The 22,350-nt window shown below is 37.6% G+C and overlaps 1 protein-coding gene across 1 annotated transcript in view; it reads left to right on the forward strand.

The window, feature by feature from the left end:
• LSM2 (Small nuclear ribonucleoprotein family protein) overlaps positions 1–19,698 on the forward strand; it is a 75,341-nt gene extending 55,643 nt beyond the window's left edge. The window contains exon 3 of the mRNA XM_089428720.1: positions 19,303–19,698. Within this exon, the coding sequence (XP_089284846.1) occupies positions 19,303–19,422 (120 nt within the window). The 3' untranslated portion in view covers positions 19,423–19,698. The remainder of the gene's footprint in view (positions 1–19,302) is intronic.
• The last annotated feature ends 2,652 nt before the right edge of the window (positions 19,699–22,350 follow it).

The following is a 22,350-nucleotide window of genomic DNA, read 5'->3' on the forward strand; positions in this document are numbered from 1 at the left end:
TAGCCCCTTGACGATGTGTAATTGTTGGATGACTTAGTTCAGGTGGATGCTTGACCTTTGGTTCGAGTGTTCATACTTCATATCACACCTTTGCCTAGGATGTTGATACCCTAGTTGACTAATCAATTGGGTGCACATAGTGGGGGAGTTGATTGCTTGACTATGAGAGGTATTTACATAGGAGGAGCTCTTGGCACTTGGAGCAGGGTACTTAAACCTTAGAGTTTGGGGCCATGTGATATCGGGTATGTGGTGTATCCATGATGGACATGCACATGTGGAAGTGGCTTGCTCTTGATTTGCTAGACCTTGATTGGATTTGTATGCGGCTTTCTTCCTTGGCGCATTGGAGATCTTTATATAACTTGGGACATTCTTCATATTGGTCACATGTAGATTAGTCGCTTGCTTGAGTGGACACCCTATTTTGGAGGAGTGTTTGGCATTTTGCAAAAGGGAATTGAGCCCTAAATGGCATTGGGCTGCTTGGATGCTTGCATAAAGGTTTGGACTTGACTTGGGGATGCTTGGATTGTGATAGTGATAATGTGGGCGAAGTGGACCTGGAGGAGCACATGGCTTAGGTGGAGCAATAGAGTTTGTTTGGACTTGTGGCAGGGGAGTGGACATGTTGTATGTAGCGATATCTCCTTGGAACGTTGATTGTGTATTGCATCGCCTTGGACTTAACATGCATACCGTTGGAGTGTAGCACTTCATACGTGTGGAGTTAATTGTTCATGGTAGGTTTTGTTACAGGGGTTTAGGTCTGCTTGTGTTTTGTTAATCTCCGTTATCTCTCATATATATAGAGGAAGGAGAGAATCTTTTCTATCATTTACTATTGATCATCTTGTGTTTAGAAATGGAGCACTAGGGTTTCATGAGGAAACCTTAGGAAGTATGTGGTGAGAAGAGTGTTTTGGTCTCTCTCTTGGGATTTCCTCTTTGTATATTGTCTTTCTTGTCTTGGAGGCACTAGGGCTTCTTGGAGCACTTGGAGCATCTTGGATACTAGGGGTAGGGTTATATTGCTTGGAGACTTGGAGATTAGGGTCTTGTGACTAAACCCTAGGTGGTTCTTGTTGAAGAGGAGAGAGAAGGGACATCTTTCTTGGAGTTGAGTCTTGCTAGTTGAATACTAGTTTGTGGAGGATCTTTGGTGGAGTTGGGGTTTTTCATGCTTTTATTTGGCTAAGGTTTTGGAGAGCTAGATATTGTACTAGCCTTAGTATGAGGCTATGGTATGTACATGTATTCCATATTTATGCATATGTATGAAGTTTCAAGCTGTCCAAAATTGTCTCAATTGTAGATTTGATATTTAGCATTAATTATTTTCTTGGTTTAGTAATTTCTGGCATTAGTTTGTCATGCTGATTTGAGATAAGTGAAGGTTGTAACTATTGAGTGATTTAACATTACTATAGAAAATGATAGGGCAGATTTGCATTAATTGCAACGATTCCAGATTTGATTTTATGCTTGGAAAGTGTGCCCCAAGGGATGAAACATGTTGGCATATGTTTGATATCCATACTCTTGAATTGTCTACTGGATTGGGGTTGAAGTGAATTGAAATATTGCCTTCTGTTTGCTATTGTAATTTATATTTCAAATCAGTCCTAAGGCTGAATATTCATAGGTTTTGGATTTGGGAAACCTTTGGTGTGAGGTGAAATTTTAGAATTGCATCAAAAGTCAGAATTCCAAAATTTTACATTTTTTACATGGGGTTTAGAGCTTTTGTGGCTGAAATCACTCTTTTGGCAAAAGAGGAAGTTGGAATTTTGGTTGTTGGACATGGAAGTGAAACCCCTGTGTGCTTGAGATGAACACTTTGCACATGTGGAGGTTTTGGTGAGTTGAAACCCTAGTTTCTTTTGTGATGAGAGATGATGGATTTACTACATTGATGGCTGTTATGGATATATTTTCAGTGATTGTGATGCTTGGGACCTTATGATAGGTGGTTGATTTGTTCCAAGTGTTGCCAATATGTTTTTACTTGTGATAGGTGATAGATCTATGTGATTATTGGCCTGTATAGTTTTATTTTTGGTAGGTGAGATGCCTTGGAGGACTCCTGATAGGTGACTAATTTGTTCTAGGGAGTGATAATATATTTTCACGTGTGAGGTGGTACCATGGTGGATCTACTTGATTGATAGCTGATATCGATTTATTTTCAGTGGGTGAAATGCCCAAGAGGACTTGTAATAGGTGGCTGATTTGTTTTAGTGAATACTAGTGTGCTTTACTTCATTTATGAATGGTATGTATATTAGTTGGTGAGATGCCCAAAAAGGCCTACAATAGGTGGCTGATTTGTTTCAGTAAATGCCAATGTGTCTTCCCTTGTGATAGGTGGAGGATCCTCTTCCTTGATGGGTGGTATGTGGTCTATATATCATGGGGTGTGGTACCTAGGAGTATCAGTGATAGGTTGCTAATTAGTTGCAATGTATACTAATGTTTGGAGTGGGTTGATGCAGGGGATAGGTATGATTGACTATGTGATTGCTTGTTGATTTTTGGAGTTTGGGATGAGCTGATTCATTCTATGATAGATTCATGATTATTGGCTAATCTATTTTGGTTGAGTTGTAATGATGACCTTGCTTAGCTTCAATGCTTATTGCATATGGAGGGAGCTTCCAACGTTATTCCTTATAGATAACATTGGTTTTACACTATGTACTTTTGTGGAGAGATTGATTTTCTTAGATTAAGGGAATTAGTGATTGATTTTGAGCTTGTAGTTGTTGAGTAGTGATAAGTATTAGGCGCAGGGTTGTTGGATTCTTTCAAACAAAGGGAGTTGACCATGATGAGGTTGTTGTTTTAGTTGCTAACCAATTCAAATCAGTTTGTAATGGTTTGATACCAAATTGGTACAAACTAGTCTACCGGTCCAATTTGTTGATTGAGTGTAATTGGTGGCCTATTTGCTCGATGAGTTTGACTAGATCCATGTCAGATTGGGTGTTATGAATATAATTTATAGAAAACTAATAAAAAATAATGTAAACAATAATAATCATAATTAAGGATTAATTAGCTAGTGATTAGTTAATGAAAAGGCTTAATCAATTGAAGTGAAGACGTACTCAGAAGTTGCAGTCCAAACAACAAAAAATTCAAGTGAAGATCTTGCAAATAATCAAGCAATTTCTGAACCGGAAAGAAATAAGATACCCCCAATAAAACAAGAAATCACCACAAACAAATTAGGGTGAGATAAAATCGCAAGAACTCCTTATCGACATACAAATCACAAGAGCAGACAACTAAGTCAGTCCACATATTTGAACCATTCAGAACGAAAGCAACAAATTTATGCTTCAAGGAATATCGAAGTTTGCAGAATCTAGTCCTATGATAACAATCCATTACAAAATTCTAGTAATCGGAAGATTCCACAGAAGATTAATCTAGGATGGTCAGATCCATTCTCAGTCCGACAATTTTTTTTATCATTCAGAGGATCATATCGTCTTGTATCTACGAAGATGAAAATTTTGACACGAGAAGATATTCGAAACGAGAAAAGAGATCAAGCCCTTTCATCAGTAAGCTTTGAGGACAAAGCTTTTTGAAGAGGAAGGCAATGTTATGAATATAATTTATAGAAAAATAATAAAAAATAATGTAAACAATAATAATCATAATTTTCACTAAGGATTAATTAGCTAGAGATTAGTTAATGAAAAGGCATGTCTCTAAAGACATGGCCATTTGTGAAAGGGTACCTGGCTAGGTATATATACAAGACCCTCAGTCGTAATCAAATCATCACATCAATTCTTTTATACAATATTCAATATACAATTACTTGTCATACAATGGATGTCTTTGTCTTTGAAGTATTATGAAGATTATTGTTGCGTATACGAGTTTTGTTCGTTACATTGGGTCAAGTTTTAAAACATTGGAGGAGTGCACTAAACCCTTGGTGTTTGGGACCATGTGATGTGAGGTGTGTGGTGTATGTGTGATGGACATGCAGATGCGGAGGTGGCTTGCTCTTCATTTGCTAGACTTTGATTGGATGTGTATGCGGCTTTCTTATTTGGAGCATTGGGAGATCTTCAAACAACTTAGACAATTCTTCATGTTGGCCACATGTAGATTGGTTGTTTGGTTGATAGGACACCCTACATTATAGGAGTGTTTGTCATTTCAGAGTAGGGCATTATGTCCTAGATGGCATTGGGTTGTTTGGCTGCTTACACATAGGCTTGGAGTTGACTTGGGGACACTTGGTTTGTGACAGTGGTCATGTAGGAATGGATCCGGAGGAGCACATGGCTTAAGAGTGATGGAGTCCATGTGGGCTTGTGGTGGAGTGGAACGTCTTGTGTTGTGGCATCATCTTGGAGTGTAGTGCTTGTGTTGGTCTACATGTTAGTATTAGGTTGTTTGTAAGGGTTTAGACCCACTTGTGTGTTGTTACCTTCCCTTACCTCTCATATATATATATGAGAGAGTCCTCTCTATCACTTATTATTTTTTGTTTTTTGTTTAGAGATGGAGTGCTATGTTTTCATTAGGAAACCCTAGGAAGGATGTTGTGAGAAAAGTGTTTTGATTTCTCTTAGGATTAACATTTTGTACATTGTCTCTCTTGTCTTGGAGGTACTAAGGTCTTTTGGAACATCTTGAATACTAGGGTTTTGCAAAGTCACATGTTTGTGTTGAAGCACATGTTCTAGAAGGAAAATAATGTCATGGATGCGTTAAGCAAGAGAGTGTTGACGTTTGTGACAATGAAGAATGATACAATTGATGTCAAGTAGATGAAGGACTTGTATGAGCATGATAGAGATTTTCAACAAGTTGTAAAGATGTGCATGAACCCAATGATGCAAGACAAAGGTCCATAATTGTATTGTTCCATCTAGGACAGATATTTGTTCAAGGGGAAACAAATATGCCTATTAGAGATTTTGATGTGTGAGAATCTGATAAGGGATTTGCATAACAATGGTTTAAGATATTTTGGGTGAAAAAAGAGAGTTGGCTTTGAGGAGAGATTATTGGTTGAGTACGAAGAAAGAAGTCCACAAGTTTGAAGTTGGGTGCTGGATTTGTTAGATGTAGAAGGGTGTTATTTAGAATATAGGATTATACCAAAGTGAAGTCACATGGTTTGGGTTTGACAAGGATGAAATTTTATTTAAGTTCAAATTCTCAATGAGATAATACTTTATCACATATATATTTTATATACAATATACATAATACTTTATCACCTATATATTCTATATATGATATATAACATGTATTTATTACATAATATGTATCTCTTATAAATTTTTCTTTTTACCTATTGGCTATCCTAGGATCCATACCATCTAAATGATCCCAATTAAAAAGTTCAGGCATGGTTGTTGGGAGGGAAAGGAATACTTGACACATAACATGGTTGCATAGTGATGACTCACAAACTGATCACAATTTCCCAGTGCCGTCAAAATGGAAAGGAATATATTGAATGCACAAGCTAGAGTTAACAGAGATTCAAGAGAGAGAATATGGTGGCGTTGTTCGTGAGTGGTCACACTTGAATTTCATGGTATAACTTCAACAAATTTGAATATTTGATTGAAGTTCTCTGAACTTTGAACTTGAAGGTTAAGGTTTGGCGAACCTTGACTTAGTACCAAAGATGCCTTGGGAGAATATATTGATGGGCTTCATTCTTGGATTGTTGAGAACAAAACATGGATTTGATGCAGTGTTTGATGTGGTTAATATGTTCACCAAGATGACGCACTTTATGCCTTATATGAAGACAAGTGAGGTAACAAATTGTGTAGAGCATTTCAGCAAAGAGGTGGTGCAGTTGCATAGATTGTTGAAGATGATCACGTTAGACAAAGATATTAGATTTTTAAGTTACTTTTGCAACACAATGTGGCAAAAGATTGTGATGAAATGACAATACAATTTAGCATATCACCCCAAACAAATGGATAGAGAGAAGTGCTTAGTTGTACTTGTGGAAATCTACTAGGATGCTTAGCTTGAGACAAACCAAAATACTGTGATCATGTTTTAACACACATTGTCTTTGTGTATAACCACTTTGTGAATTGGTTCACATGATTTTCTCCTTTCATGTTTGTGTATGGAGTTGAGAGGAATGGCTGATTCAGTTGATTTGCGAATCAACATGTAGAGGAACAATGATGTGCAGGACTACACGAATGCATGTAGAAGGTTTTTGTAAAGTCCTTTGTAGTTGAAGACTTGGTCATGGTATATCTTAAGAAACGATGTTATCCCAAGGGTGATCATAACATGTTGCAGGTGAAGAAAATTGCACTGTGTAGGCTTGAGTGGAAGTTTGTCAACAATACATACGAAGTGAAGTTTCTAGAGGAGTTCCATATATTGTGTATTTCAAGGTGATACAGTTGTAGCCGAGGACCATGATGTTGAAAATAGGTGCATAGAGGCAAAGCTGGCATCCAAGGAAGAAGTTAGATGAAATAGAGAATATTTTGGATGAGAAGGTGATGAAGACACAGAGTGTGAAATGAAACAATATTTGGCTTATTGGAGACATAAGTTAGATGCATGCAACACTTGGTTATTTGAAGTGGAGTATCAAATGTTTCTCAAAGAGAAAGCAATTATAGTATCAAATGTTTCTCAAAGAGAAAGCAATTATAGAAGAAGCGCTGCAAGGGTGCTCTTTGTTTTAGTTGCAAGGGGTAGTTGAAGCAAGAGCATCTATGTGATTTGCAATTGTTAAGTATGGGTGTAGTTTGGCAATTTAAGGGAAGAGTGTGACATAGATGCATGTTTCAGAAGTTGAAGCATGGGTGTGTAGACAGAAGTGTAGAGTATTGTTCATTCATGGTAATGTCAAGTGTGCGACAAGAACATGAAAAGAGCACATAGGATGTTGAGGTCATCAAGGGTGTAGAGGAATGGAAAAGGATTAAAAGTGTGATAGGGAATGTGTGATGTGTGCATGCAACTAGGAGTGCACTAAAGAGGAAAAAGTGTTGTGGTGGAAGTTGAAGAGATAGAAATGGATTTGATGAGTTTTAAAGGAAGATGAAGAGCCACATGGACATGAGGAGCTGTAGGGAGAAGATGAAGAGATGGAAGAAGCTTGATAGTGGATCGATAAAATAAATAATATTGTTATTGTCATTTTGAGTCGGGTAGCTAACGAGTCTATAACTAATATCAAGAGATTGTACTGCCCCCAATGAATTAATTGCCCACGGGAGGATGAAATAGCCTATCCAACCCCCTAGGTTATAGCCTTGATAAAGCGGGAAAACCCAAATTATCCAATGTTTGGGACAACTTTGGGTAGATTTTGGGTTGGCTGGGGCAAAAAGCCCCAAGTTGGGGATTACACTTGCAGCCCCTCTCATTAGATGAAACCGTTGGAGAAATTTATAAATAAAGGAGAGTTGGAGTCATTTATCATCATTGAATTGGAATTGATTTGTCTATGTTTTCTTGAGCTTGAGGCTCTGAGGGTTTTCAGACCCCTTTTTTATTCTTTGACTAGTTTCGGTGGATGTGATCCCACCCTACCTAGTCATCCACTTTTCTTGTTCTGGCACAACAACTCTATTGAAGCAGCCTGGCTCTGTTCTGAAGCAATTCTTTTGGTTACTAATTGGCTACAGTCCCTATTCAAGGAGCTGCAAAAGGTCATCACTGTTTGGGTCGTTTGAGGGTTTTTTCCCACGAGGCTGAAGACAGAGGGCCATTGTAAAATTCCGCTTTGACAAACTTCTGAATTTCTTTAGAAATTTATGAGATTTTTAGTTGGAATTTCAGGGAGATATTTCTTCAAACAGTTCGGTTACACTTTGCTGTCGGTGATGTTTTCATAAGTTGGCCTCACTGTACATTGTTTTTAATTCCTCCACATGTATCAACAGTCTCCAGACAATTGTATATTTGGCAATAGTTAACTTCAGAAATTTAATGCAATGGATAATAGACAGCAGCCTTTACAAATAGACAGTTTCATTCAAACTTGAATAGACAGAGAGCAGACTGGAAGATGGAACCTGATATTTAGTTGATTGTCAACACCAGAGAGTACATAAGCAATTATTTAGCTCACCAGGATGATGCTGCAGCACTTGCTGTGATACACGCTGCCCAGAATTTTGTTTCAGCACCCAACCCTCCGAATATGACTCTAAAGGTGATACACAGGCCCTCCAGTGAAGCTACAACAGCAAGGAATGAGGGAGAAATAGCTTTTGACCTCCTCAATGTGACCTCCAGAACTCAGAATAAAACCTTGGGAGAACAGTCTCACGCTCAACACCAAAAATACGACCAGCCTGTGGCTATTTGAAGCACCCCACCATCCACACGTTCAGTTTTTTAATGAAAATGCTGCCCAGGAAGAAATACGACCCAACTTTCATCCAACAAGAATGTCAACTCGTTCCTTCTAGAGAAATAGGGTCCAGCAGTTAGAAATGTATCAACCCACCAAGGAAAATTAAGCCAACTCCCTTTTTTTCACCTTCAGGAAGGCTCGACCCAGCTCAATAATTTTCAATGGGAAGTGTGCTGCCTTGATGCGCTCAACCTGGGTCAGGCTATGTTTTACGCTCTCTTTGGAGAAATATTTGGTTTGGCCCCACCATAAATAAAAGTCTGCAGTCATCTCAATAATTCTTGGGTCCCATGAAACTGCATTATTTACTGATATTAATTTGTCTTCGACACTTCATTCTCCGTGAAGCCTTCAGCCTATCATTGGATATAGGAAAATGCAGTATAAGGATATAAAACAATTGATAAGCTTGAAAGTTGAGTACCTCAATATTTCTCAGAAAATTCATGAAGCCTTCAGCCTATCATAGGAAATACGAAAATGCAGTATAAGGATATCAAACAATTGATAAGCTTGAGTACCTCAATGTTTCTTAGAAAATTCGTTCTCCATTGGAAGCTCTACGGTGAAAATTTGAAATATGAGTGATTTCACTCTCAGACTAGGGGGTCTCTGAAATATGAGTGATTTCACTCTCAGACTAGGGGGTCTCGTTGCAACACCGAAGTCTGCTATGGCAACTAGGGCTCCAAAGCCCTCATCTTCCTCTTCCAACTCTCTCCAAGAGCTCCCTCTTCAAACTTACACAATGTATGAATGAATTAGAGTCTCTTCAATTCCTTTCTTTAATGAGTTTAGGATTGTCTTTTCATCTTTGCCTTCCCTTTTGTCTTTTCATCTTCACCTTCCCTTTTCTCTCTTTATTATTTTTTTCTTTTCATTTTTTATTAAATTCACTTTTATAAAGTTACGTTATGATACTCTACTTTATAAAGTTAAAGTGACATCCAACATGCCTAGGAAATATCATCCTTTCTCCTTCTTTAATAAAGTCTCCTTAGGCAAATTTAAGTCCTCTTGTTAATTATTTCCAAAATTGCAAAACTCCTCAGTGATTTTGCATGCACAAAATTTGGGAACATTACAACTACAGGAATGAACTTGTGTTGAACAGTCCTCGTGACAGGAGATTCGTTGAGGGAGCCTGGAAGATCTTTTGGTAACAACACCGTATTCAATTGGTGGAAATAAGGACCGCCACCAGAGGTGTTCTACAGGGCAATGGATATCGCATTCCAAATTCTGTAAACTCACATCACAAATTCGGATCAGAAGAAGGCTAGCCTAAGCCCTAATCAGTAATCTGTTACCAGGGAAACTCCGAGCAAGTGGATACATAACAGATAAGCTGTAGTTAAATAAAGAAAAGTTAGTCTAGTGAAATGTAGTATTGAACAATACTAGCTACAGTTAAGAGTGTTGGACTGTTATTTACAGGTGAACTATTGGTTGAATAAGTTTATGTACATTGGGCAGGCAACCCTAATTGATTGTGGTTTATTGAGGACAAGGTTACTTGGGAGCAGGAGCGAAAACGGGAAGTGGGAGTGACATTTTCAGAAGCCCCCGGTTTGGGAGCGATTCCGGGAATGTTTTTTTATATAATATATATTTTTTATATTTTGATGCATATATGTCAACAAAAGCATGTAGAATCATGAATTAGATATAAAAAACATAGATTGAACCATATAACAACAATCATCTAGAAGTTCTAATCTTCATCAACCACGTCCACAAGTTAGTAACATAATAACATACAACATATTGAGTCTCATGATTCATCAATCTTAAGGTTTCAAGCTTTCAAAATTCAATGTATAACATTTATCATCATTGATCACCAAATTTGTACTTGTAAGCTAAAAGTTTAACCATTACAACAAATAATATCTAACATGAAATGAAATGTTTTAAAATGAAATGAAATGAAACAACTTTCAACTTTCACGAAGCATCATATTCATAATTCATTACTAATGAGTTATAATTTCCAACTTCAAACTTCAAACTTAAATTGTCATATATTGTTTACAAAAAATATCATAATAAATATGAAAGAGTCAATAGTTATAAAAACTACTAGAAACTAGAAAAAACAAGTAAATCTATTATTTATTGCTAATGCTTGGGCCTCTTGCCACCACGAGAAATGTCTAATTTTTTAGTCTTGTTGGAAAATCAGGATCTTTGTCATTAATATCACCCTCTAAGCATTAATATCCAGAGGTATCTTTGTCATTACCTCTGGATCTGTATAGGGATCTTTGTCATTAATATCACCCTCTAAGCATTAACATAAGATAGAAAAAGCATAGCATGTCAAGTCAAGATTTTGTTTGAGTGATGCGTACATTTTTAGGAGGGTCATGATAGAGTTCGACAACCAATGTCACTAACATCAAGGTACATAGAGGGATTAAATACGAGTTCCATACCCTAATACATGACATAATCCAATGGAAACGTTGCAACCCCCCCAATCATGAAATCCTTAATAACTGATAAGTCTGCTGGATTTTGAATGAGATCTAAAATTCTACTTTCTCCATATGAAATCCAACGAGGTCGGAACCACTCTTAAACATCCTGAGTCATTTCATGGTAATGTTAAAAATTTAAGAATTTAACATTACCATGAATCACATATCAATACTAGGGCCATAGGCTTGCTCATTGGGCTGCCCCACTCAAAAATTATTTGTTTCTTTGAAAAAAAACTGCATTTGGAATGTTCCTGCAATTTTTTTTTGTTTGTAAAAAAGACTAAATGCTCCCAAAAAACCAGGGAGCACTTTTTTTGCAGGGAGTGCGCTCCCGACTAGCTCCCGACTGGAGCACGAATTTAGAGGGGGGGCGTGAGGGGGGGATTGAACTTTTCTGATTTATTGAAAAACCCTAATCCTAGAGGAAGAAAAATCACTTTGGAACAATACAGTGGTATCAGAGCTGGTTCTCTTGCCAGCTTGGAGGGGTTATTGGAAAAATGAATCCAATGGAATTGGTTTTTTTGGAAGGAGTACGCAGAGTGTTGCAAGAACCTAGAAAGAAAAACAAAACAATTTGAAGCATGGGTGAAGGCACACCCAAATGACTTGTGATGTGTATAATCTCTTGTAAAAAATAAAAGAGATCAATCTCTTGAACCTGATGGTAACAATGTGCAGCAGAAAGTAGGCATAAGGAATTGGAACGATTCTTGGGCTAGCTGTAGGAAAGAAAGATCAAGTGACATGAATGGTAAGCCCAAGACAGAAAAACAAAGTACAAGAGAAGCTGAAGCAGGGGTAAAGGCATACCCAAGAGATTGGTCATGGCTATATCCTCTGAAAAGGAACAAAATAACTGTTCAAGAATGGGCAACATCTCTAGAGGCACAGGCACTTATGACATCATGACCAGCAAGGTCAATTAATGCCCCATATAAAACTCTTAAGGTGAGGGGTAACATTCATTCACTTAAGCACACCACCAATCAGCCAACATGTAAAGTGCATGATAATAAAGAAAACGAAGAGAAAATGAAAGAGCAAAGGGCAAAGGTTCTTGCAAAATTTAAAGACTGGAGTAGAGAGGCTGCAAGATCTCAGGAGGGAAAACTTAAAGGTGAAACGATACCTAGTGGTAATGGTGCTGAGGGTAACTATATTACCAATGAAGATGAAAGAAGACAACCAATTCTCATGGAACATACTGGTCATCTCGAGGAAGGAGCCACCCTTTCTGATAGCAAAGTCATTCAAATTTCAGATATGCTGAATACTGAAGGAGAGAATAAACAGGATCAAGGAATCAAATTGAGATGCTATCCTGATGGTATCTTGTTCAATCCTGATGAATCAGAGAATGAAAGTATTCTTGGTACATAGAGGAAGGTATAGACAATAGTGTCTGCAAGGGCTCTCCATACACCTCTTGCAGTGGTTTGTCACTGCATAGTTCAATCTCAGGAGTAGCTTCTCAACAGAAAGATGCACTTGGCTGTCCTGCATTAGTTCCTGTTACTATTTCAAGTATTGGTGCCCACTCTGATAGCGTGATGACAAATCCTCCATCTACAATATTTCACATTGAACACAACTCAACAACAAAGGCTGAGATTTCAGGTGAATTGAGACAGCTGGACAATGGATACCACATTTCAATGTCTGTGAACTCACAACACAAATTCGGATCAGAAGAAGGCTATCCTAAGCCCTAATCAGTAATCTGTTACCAGGGAAACTCCGAGCAAGTGGACACATAACAGATAAGCTGTAGTTAAATAAAGAAAAGTTAGTTAGTCTAGTAGATTGTAGTATTGAACAGTACTAGCTACAGTTAGAGTGTTGGATTGTTATTTACAGGTGCAGTGTTACTTGGGAGTGGGAGCGACATTTTCAGAAGCTCCCGGTTTGGGAGCGAATCCCGGAGCGTTTTTTATATAATATATATATATATATATATATATATATATATATTTTATATTTTGATACATATATGTCAACAAAAACATGTAAAATGACGAATTAGATATAAAAAACATAAAAAAACATAGATTGAACCATATAACAACAATCATCTAGAAGTTATAATCTTCATCAACCACGTCCACAAGTTAGTAGTAACATACAACATATTGAGTCTCATGATTCATCAATCTTAAAGTTTCAAGCTTTCAAAATTCAATATATAACATTTATCATCATTGATGGCCAAAGTTGTACTTGTAAGCTAAGTGTAACCATTACAACAAATAATATCTAACATGAAATGAAATGTTATAAAATAAAATGAAATGAAACAACTTTCAACTTTCATGAAGCATCGTATTCATAATTCATTACTAATGAGTTATAATTGCCAACTTCAAACTAAAATTGTCATATATTGTTTAAAAAAATATCATAATAAATATGAAAGAGTCAATAGTTATAAAAACTACTAGAAACTAGAAAAGACAAGTAAATCTATTATCTATTGCTTATGCTTGGGCCTCTTGCCACTGCGAGAAATGTCTATTTTTTTAGTCTTGTTGGAAAATCAGGATCTTTGTCATTAATATCACCATCTAAGCATTAATATCGAGAGGTATCTTTGTCATTACCTCTGTATCTGTATAGGGATCTTTGTCATTAATATCACCTTCTAAGCATTAACATAAGATAGAAAAAGCATAGCATGTCAAGTCAAGATTTTGTTTGAGTGATGCGTACATTTTTAGGAGGGTCATGATAGAGGAGTTTGACAACCAATGTCACTAACATCAAGGTACATAGAGAGGGATTGGTGCTCTTGATTAAATACGAGTTACATGACAAAATTCAATGGAAACATTGCAATCCCCCAATCCTGAAATCCTGAAAAATTCATAAGTCTGCTGGATTTTGAATGAAATCTAAAATTCTACTCTCCATAAGAAATCCAATGAAGTCGGAACCACTCTCAAACATCTTGAGTCATTTCATGGTGATGTTAAAAATTTAAGTAAAAGGATGAAAATGAAGATTAAGGAGAATGCCACTTTTACTTTAAGAATTTAACATTACCATGAATCGCATATCAATACTAGGGCCATAGGCTTGATCATTAAGTTGCCCCACTCAAAACTTATTTGTTTCTTTGAAAAAAATTGCATTTGGAACATTACTGCAAATGTTTTTTTTTTTTTTAACACATGGTGAATCGGTAACTATAAAAAATTACCCATATCTCACTGCACCAGCATGTTTTTTGCAAAAAAGGCTAAATGCTCCCGAAAAGGCAGGGAGTATTTTTTTTTAGGGAGCACGCTCCCGAAACGTTTTCGGGAGCGCGCTCTTGAGGCGTTCTGGAGCCGCTTCCGCTCGGAGCGTGAGCGAGAAGGGGGGAGAGTGAATTATTGGTTGAATAAGTTTATGTACAATGGGCAGGTAGCCCTAATTGATTGTGGTTTATTGAGGATCATACTGCAGTTGAAAGTTTTGTATTTGTCCATATAAACGTGTATTACTGTAATTGAACTTTTCTGATTTATTGAAAAACCCTAACCCTAGAGAGAGAAAAATCACTTTGGAACAATATTGTGGTATCAGAGCTGGTGATCCGCCCAGCCTGGAGGGGTTATTGGAAAAATGGATCCAATGAAATTGGTTTTGGGAAGGAGTACGTAGAGGTTTGGCAGAAATATGAGGAATGTCGCAAGAACCTAGAAAGAAAAACAAAACAATTTGAAGCGTGGGTAAAGACAGACACAAATGATTTGTCATGGCTATACCCTCCTCTAAAAAATAAAAGAGACCAATCTCTTGAACCTGATGGTCACAACGCGCAGCAGAAAGAAGGCATAAGGAATTGGGACAATTTTTGGGCTAGCTGCAGGAAAGACAGATCAAGTGATATGGATGGTAAGCCCAAGACATAAAAACAAAGTACAAGAGAAGTTGAAGCAGGAGTAAAGGCATACCCGAAATATTGGTCATGGTTATATCCTCTGAAAAGGAACAAAAAACCTGTTCGAGGATGGCCAACACCTCTGAAGGCACAGGCACTTGTGACATCCTCACCAACTGGGTCAATTAATGCCCCATATAAAACTCTTAAGGTGAGGGGTAGCATCCATTAACTTAAGCACACCACCAATCAGCCAGCACGTAAAGTGCAGGATACTAAAGAAGAGCAAAGGGTAAACGCTCTTGCAAACTTTAAAGAGTGGAGCACAGGGGCTGCAACATCCTAGGAGGGAAATCTTAAAGGTGAAACCATACCTAGTGGTAATGGTGCCGAGGGTAACTATATTACCAATGAAGTTGAAAGAAGAAATCCAATTCTCAGGGAACAGAATGGTAGTCTCTAGGAAGGAGACACCCTTTCTGATAGCAACGTCATTCAAATTTCAGATATGCTGAATACTGAAGGAGAGAATAAATTGGATCAAGGAATCAAATTGAGATGCTATCCTGATGGTATCTTGTTCTTTTCTGGTAAATCAGAGAATGAAGGTATTCTTGGTATACCTCCAGACACCTCCAGAGAATCAGAGAATGAAGGTCTGCACCTCCAGACACCTCCTGCGGTGGTTTGTCACTGTATAGCTCAATCTCAGGAGTAGCTTCTCAACAGAAAGATGCACTTGGCCATCTTGCATTAGTTCGTGTTACTATTTCAAGCATTGGTGCCCCCTCTGATAGCGTGATGACAAATCCTCCATCTACAGGATTTCACCTTGAACACAACTCAACAACAAAGGCCGAGATTTCAGGTGAATTGAGACAACTGCACAGTGTAAGTAATGAGAAAGCATGGCCAAGGCTTCTTAAGGATACCACTGCCATGGGAGAAGGCAACAAGAGAAGGCAACAAGCAATATATAATCTTAGAAGATGATATGAAGGATGGAGGCACTGCAGATAGAGAAACTATTGCTAAGGAACACGTAGCAAGCCCAAAGACATCAGACAGTGATGCTGACAATTCCACTGAGTGTACTACAGGGTCTGCTGTGAATATTCAGGTTACAACGAGTGTTGATCAAGATATGGAACTATATAATAATCTATCAGATAAAGAAGGCCTGAATGTAAGCATTCTCCATTCACAAGAACATGACCAGCCAGTAGAGGCCAATCTAGCTTATTTTAAACCATGTACTGGAACTGAACTAAAAGATAAAGAGGTGAATGAATGATCTGGTGGCCATCATGTTCTTGATGATATAAAAAATGTGGCTAGGATTGTAGCAGAGGAAGTGGAACAAGGCGTTCTAACTACCTCTAGTAAAGACAATAATAAGAACCCACCTCTAGTAAAGACAATAATAAGAACCCAGCAAGACAATGAGCATTTTTGTTGACTGTCCCCTATCTGTTTGGTTGGGTCTGCTTTTCATCGTTCTAGGGGGTTGGGGATTTGTTATTTCCCCACGAGTCTTTACCCTGGCCGCCCAGGTTGTTGTACCCATTGGTTTTCTTTACTACCACCAATTCCACGTTGTTGTACGTTAGGATTTTGCTGTCACCTTCAACTCCACATACATATACCCTCTGTATTTCTCTGATACGTGGGAATTTACTATTTTTGTAACAATTTTCTGTACCGATTCCTCAAGTTCTGCCAAATTATATATCAAGTTCTTGTTTGCAAAAACTTTGCAAATTATTATTTGTCTACCCATCAACAACTACCGAATGGGTTGCCAATTTGCCACTATCATCTACTCCTAGAAATATTTTTCTGCAACTGTAGAAATTAGTTTCACTGCCCACTGCTCACGCACAATCGTTCTGCTCATGCTACTGTTTGTTGGGGGAGTTCACCTTTCTCATGCTTTGCTGTGTTCGTTTGACCACAACTTTCGAACCAACCTGTCATACCATGATTTTGTATGGTCGTGTGCTCTTCATGCTGATTGTGAAACCAATTTTGTGTCCATTCTGCTCTGTTAATAGGGAGATTGGTTGCCTACACAAGTATCTGTCGATGAGCATTTTTCTTAACTGCCCCGTCTGTTTGGTTGGGTCTGCTTTTCATCGTCCTAGGGGGTTGGGGATTTGTTATTCCCCACATGAGTCTTTACCCTAGCTGCTCACGTTGTTGTACCCGTTGGTTTTCTTTACTACCACGAACTCTACGATGTTGTACCTTAGGATTTTGCTGTCACCTTCAACTGCACATATTTGTAGCCTCTGTATTTCTCTGATACCTGGGAATTTAATATTTTTGTAACAATTTTCTGTACCGATTCCTCAAGTTCTGCCAAATGCTATATCTAAGTTCTTGTTTGCAAAAACTTAGCAAATTAATATATGTCTACCCATCAACAAGTACTGAATGGGTTGCCAACTTGTCACTATTATCTACTCCCAGAAACATTTTTCTGCAACTGTAGAAATTAGTTTCACTGCCCATTGCTCACACACAATCGTTCTGCTCGTTAGGCAGACACTACTGTTTGTTGGGGGAGTTCACCTTTCTCACGCTTTGCTGTGTTGGTTTGACCACAGCTTTCAAACCAACCTGTCATACCATGATTTTGTATGGTCGTGTGCTCTTTGTGCTGATTGCGGAACCAGTCTTGTGTCCATTCTTCTCTGTTACTAGGGAGATTGGTTGCTTACGCAAGTATCTGTCGATGAGCATTTTTCTTAACTGCCCCGTCTGTTTGGTTTGGTCTGCTTTTCATCATCCTAGGGGGTTGGGGATTTGTTATTCCCTACTTGAGTCTTTACCCTAGCTGCCCACTAGTCAAACTGAAACGGAACTGTCAACAACTATTGAATCTTGATACCTGTTCCAGCCAATAATATTGCTTGCACATGAGCACTTGTGCAGTTGCTTTCCTAGTTTCCAGAAACAAAATGTCCTAGAAAAAGGAGACCCAAGAAATGCCTTCCTGTCTCTGGCTCTCAGGAACCATTTCTCAAAAATTGATTGGTTTTTAATGGATCTCAAGAAACTGTTTCTGGAGTGGCTGGGGACTTTTTTTGGCATTTTTTTTTTAAGTTAGTAGCTGGAACCCTTGTTTTAGACACTTATGTGGAAACACCGTCTCTTGCCACCTGATGATATTGTAGTTAGTGGTTACAATAATTTAAAGTAGCTTTAATTTTAATATCTTTTACTGATTTTTGAAGATTCCTTGAACAATATTGGCCTGCGTAGCTCTCGTTAATGATGATGCTGATTATCACCTGTAGAACCCATTATCCTCACTTTAAGAAGACAATACAAAATTATGAATTGAAGGGGTTATAATGGGCTTGGAAAACAACTGAAGGAGGAGAAAAGCATGAAGAGGAGGAAATGGGTTCAATCCGTAGGGTTTAGGTGCTACATTCACGAGCTGTCATGAGCTGGCACTACATTGAATGGAAAGGATATAACCGCAATATCTTTTTTGTGATCACTAATTTTAAATGGAATGTTGGAAGCTGTACCTAGAAGGTCAGAATTCTAAACCGTGAACAAATATTAGACACAACCTGTGAGATATCTTTTGCATGGCATGATATCGAAGGAGAGCATTGGATTATAAATTTTGGTTTGATTGTATGGTTGAGAACATTTAAGCTGTCAAAAAAGGCTTATGAATGTAAAAGTGGTGTTTTCTGATCCGTTAATGTAAAAATCAAATAGCATAAAATCATTGAAGATATTGGGGAGGAATTAGCCTTAGCCTCTGCAATTAGTAATAGAGGGGATTATGCCAAGGAAAATTACAGAATCTTGTATTGTGGATATGGTACTTTTTTCTATATATGCTGTAGCCATTTCTTGTTCGGGAGACCTCCAGAACCCGTTTCTTGTCATCCTTCCCGTCTCTCATCCCCTTGCCTGTTTCTTGTTCCCTTACCCATTTTTTGTTTCTCGTTACCTCCATTTTAGTAACCATTTCTTGTTCGGGAGACCTCCAGACCCCGTTTCTTGTCATCCTTCCCGTCTCTCATCCCCTTGCCTGTTTCTTGTTCCCTTGCCCATTTTTATTTTTTGTTTCTCGTTACCTCCATTTTAGTAACCAGGTTCAACAAAACCATTATAATTTTCCAATTTAAAAAACTTTTTTTCGTGGATTCCTTCTGGATTTTCCAAGAATTCTGTGGATAACATGAGATAAGATAATTTTATTAATGTCCAACAAATTCCTTTCCTAGGAAATTTCCTCTTTTCTTGTGGTTGGGAATATAACGGCTTAAATTTGATATTTTTGGACAAAAATAATCTGCATGATACAGTTTCGTAGGGCGTGTTTCCCTGGTCTCTTTTGGGAATGACAACATTACATCTTTCAATTTAGCATTTCTGGACACCACCAGCATGAGAGTGAATCTTCATGGTGCTTGTTTGGTTCAGAATAGCATGTATGTTAACTGTTCGTTTTAATGTGCCAGCTACAAGTCTGAATTCTATTAGCGCGTGTACACTAATTTCTATCTTTATTGTTTTCTGTGCAGCTATCAGTGAAAAATTGTTTTATCAGGGGATCAGTTGTTCGATATGTACTGCTACCACCTGATGGTGTTGATGTTGATATTTTGCATGATGCTACAAGAAGGGAAGCCCGTGGGGGTTGAGCCGGATGGGATCATTTCATGCCATTCCAGTCTATATTTTTCATCAAGCATCGATGCAATCTATTAAAATATTTATTTACATGCTTCAATTGATCCCTAGGAACATAGCAATGCAGTATATTTTTCTGGAAGCTTTGATTTGAAGCTGTGTTCCGAGTATCTGTTTTATGATGTGTTGTATATGGTTGATGCATGCTTTTGTGAATTACTTCTATTCATCGATAATGTTTGGAAACTGTAAAATTATAACAAGGTAAAAATTATTGGTTAGCTATACTTCCTGGTCATTCTTGACATTGCAAGAGAGCTGATCATGGCTTTTTTTGTTTGAATTTGAGAGAGCAAACTTTATCAACGTTCTCATCTTTCTTTCAAGCTGATCATTAATCAGAACGAATGAGAATTGTTAAACAACATTTAATATCAACGATCTATAAACTACTAAATATAACTTTTCCGGGAAGTTTTTTTTTTTCTTCATTTCCAAATTAGCTGCGCATTAGAGTTTTGAACGATGAAGTCTGTTATATGAACCGTGAAATAAAGGTTTGCACCCCTTTTCAAGATGGATTAAGAAAATCGATGAGTAATGCTACATTATCTTGCACTGCTAGAAAATTTGTAGTTTGCTTGTGTGCATTATGAATCATGATTACTTTATATCGTGTGTCCTTGCTTGGGCATTTGTGTAACTAGTGTCTGGATCATGAGCTAACACACCACTATTCAACTTGGCCACTGGGATTTAGTTTACTATTCAACTTGGCCACTGGGCTTTAGTTTACGTAAGTTGGATGGTTAGAAATTTCCATTTTCATTGTTTTCTGTATCTGCAGCTTGTTTGTAGTAAGTGGAATTAGATATTATTTTGGGATTCAACTGCGTTAAGTAAGTCATTCATTTATGACTAGTTCCATGAAAGGTAGTCATAACTAACTAATTTCCAATGATTTTTGAATAATCCACTTAGCACTCATTGCATTGGGTGATGCTCACAGGGGTGAAGAAGTGGGATTGAAACTAGTGAAATGAATCACATAGCGTCAATCATCACTTCCGGGGCTTGCACACGATAACCAGGACTTCCCGGTAATAGTTAAGCGCGCTTGAGCCAGAGGCGATCTGGGATGGGTGACCTCCCCAGGAAGTCCTGGTTACCGGGTGCAAGCCCGGAAGTGATGATTGACGCTATGTGATTCATTTGACTAGTTTCAATCCCACTTCTTCACCCCTGTGAGCATCACCCGATGCAACGAGTGCTAAGTAGACTATTCAAAAATCATGAGAAATTAGTCAGTTACGACTACCTCTCATGGAAATGGTCATAGATGAATGACTTACTTAATGCAGTTGAATCCCAAAATGATATCTAATATAATGCATTGCGAGAACCCCAATACTTAATTCCAAAAAGTAAGTGGAATTGTCAATTCCTGGAGATTGACAGGAAAATGGCTGATAAAACGTCATACCAAGAATCATACCAAGAACCATATTACTGACACATGAAATGTTAACGGCATGTGTATAAAGAGCGTCAAAGTTGAAGGATCAACATAAAAGTAAAAACAATTCAATTTTCTAAGCTAATTGCATGCAGAATATGGTACAATGTATATGATTATCGGGACAACTCTAGGGAAGATTCATATGCTATACCGCATGGATTTCAGATCCCCGTGGCACTGTTACCTAATGCAGGCTTTTAAAAACAATTCAATTCTCTATTCTATATGGTACAATGTATATGATTATCGGGTCAACTCTAGGGAGGATTCATATGCTATACCGCATGGATTTCAGATCCCCATGGCACTGTTACCTAATGCAGGCTCTTGACACAGGTCCAGTAAGAAGTTCAAAACTCGAAATTTAAGGAGAGGAATAAGAAACAAAGTGTTTAGATGTTAAAATGTTTGAACTATTATGGTATGGTTCCCTAATAGTCCATGGATTTACATCGCTATGACAGCTCAAAATATCAATCAATGTTATATTGAGGCCATTTTTTTAACTGCATATGCTAAAATGCTACATTGATCAGAATGTTATTGTATGTTTGAGTATATTGTGCCAACTTTATCATATTAGCGAGTTTTTTCATGCCAGCTGAAAATATCATTTAGATTAAAAAGATCAAGTCACCGCTCCCATTTTTTCACATCTCAAAACTGGAAGTGCAATATGCCATGAGGATTTAGGTACCTAAATCGATGGAGGAGAACCAAGCCTAACCAGCTTAAAATGAAAGTTATATTAATATGAAGTTTGAGATGGGAAGTTTTATTGGGACTTACAGAACATCACTTTATGCTATAAGGCCCATATATTATATATTTGTGGCATATATAATATTGTTTTTCCTTTTTGTGGAACATTTGGCTTTTGCAAACCACCTTTGATTCAGTCCTATATATCCGCGGGGAAGGATTAACAATACGAAGTGACAGTTTGCGATTCATATACATCAACAACAAAGGTAACGACTCTGCTGAGTCCAGAAGATAGGCTTCGTGAAGTTTCAGATAACTTTCACTGGGAAATTCTCATGGTGTTCTACCTATTATCTTCAATCCAAAATTTTTAATCATGCTTATCAAGTTTTGAGCCATAAGTTCATGTTTTTAAATATAATTGCTATGCAAGTCTTATAGGATGGTTTGTTGGTATTATGGTATTATTTTGAATGGGTTTGTAATAAAGATGCATTAATTTGTAACATCAATTCTGAGGTCAAATTGTCAAAAGTGAATGGAATCTCCTTCCACCATACCAGAATAATGATATGATGCTGTTGCTTTAAGACATTCCATAGGTTGCTTTCAACAAAATAATTCAACATTCTATGTGTATTATGAATAAGAAGAAGCAAATAGCAACTTCCTGATTTCAAAGTCAATGGTAGTGATTTTCTAAGAATATTTGTGC

Source organism: Pinus tabuliformis, chromosome 4_2, assembly GCF_031772625.1.
Source record: "Pinus tabuliformis cultivar Carrire ecotype Pingquan chromosome 4_2, CPIR1, whole genome shotgun sequence".
Lineage (NCBI taxonomy): Eukaryota > Viridiplantae > Streptophyta > Pinopsida > Pinales > Pinaceae > Pinus > Pinus tabuliformis.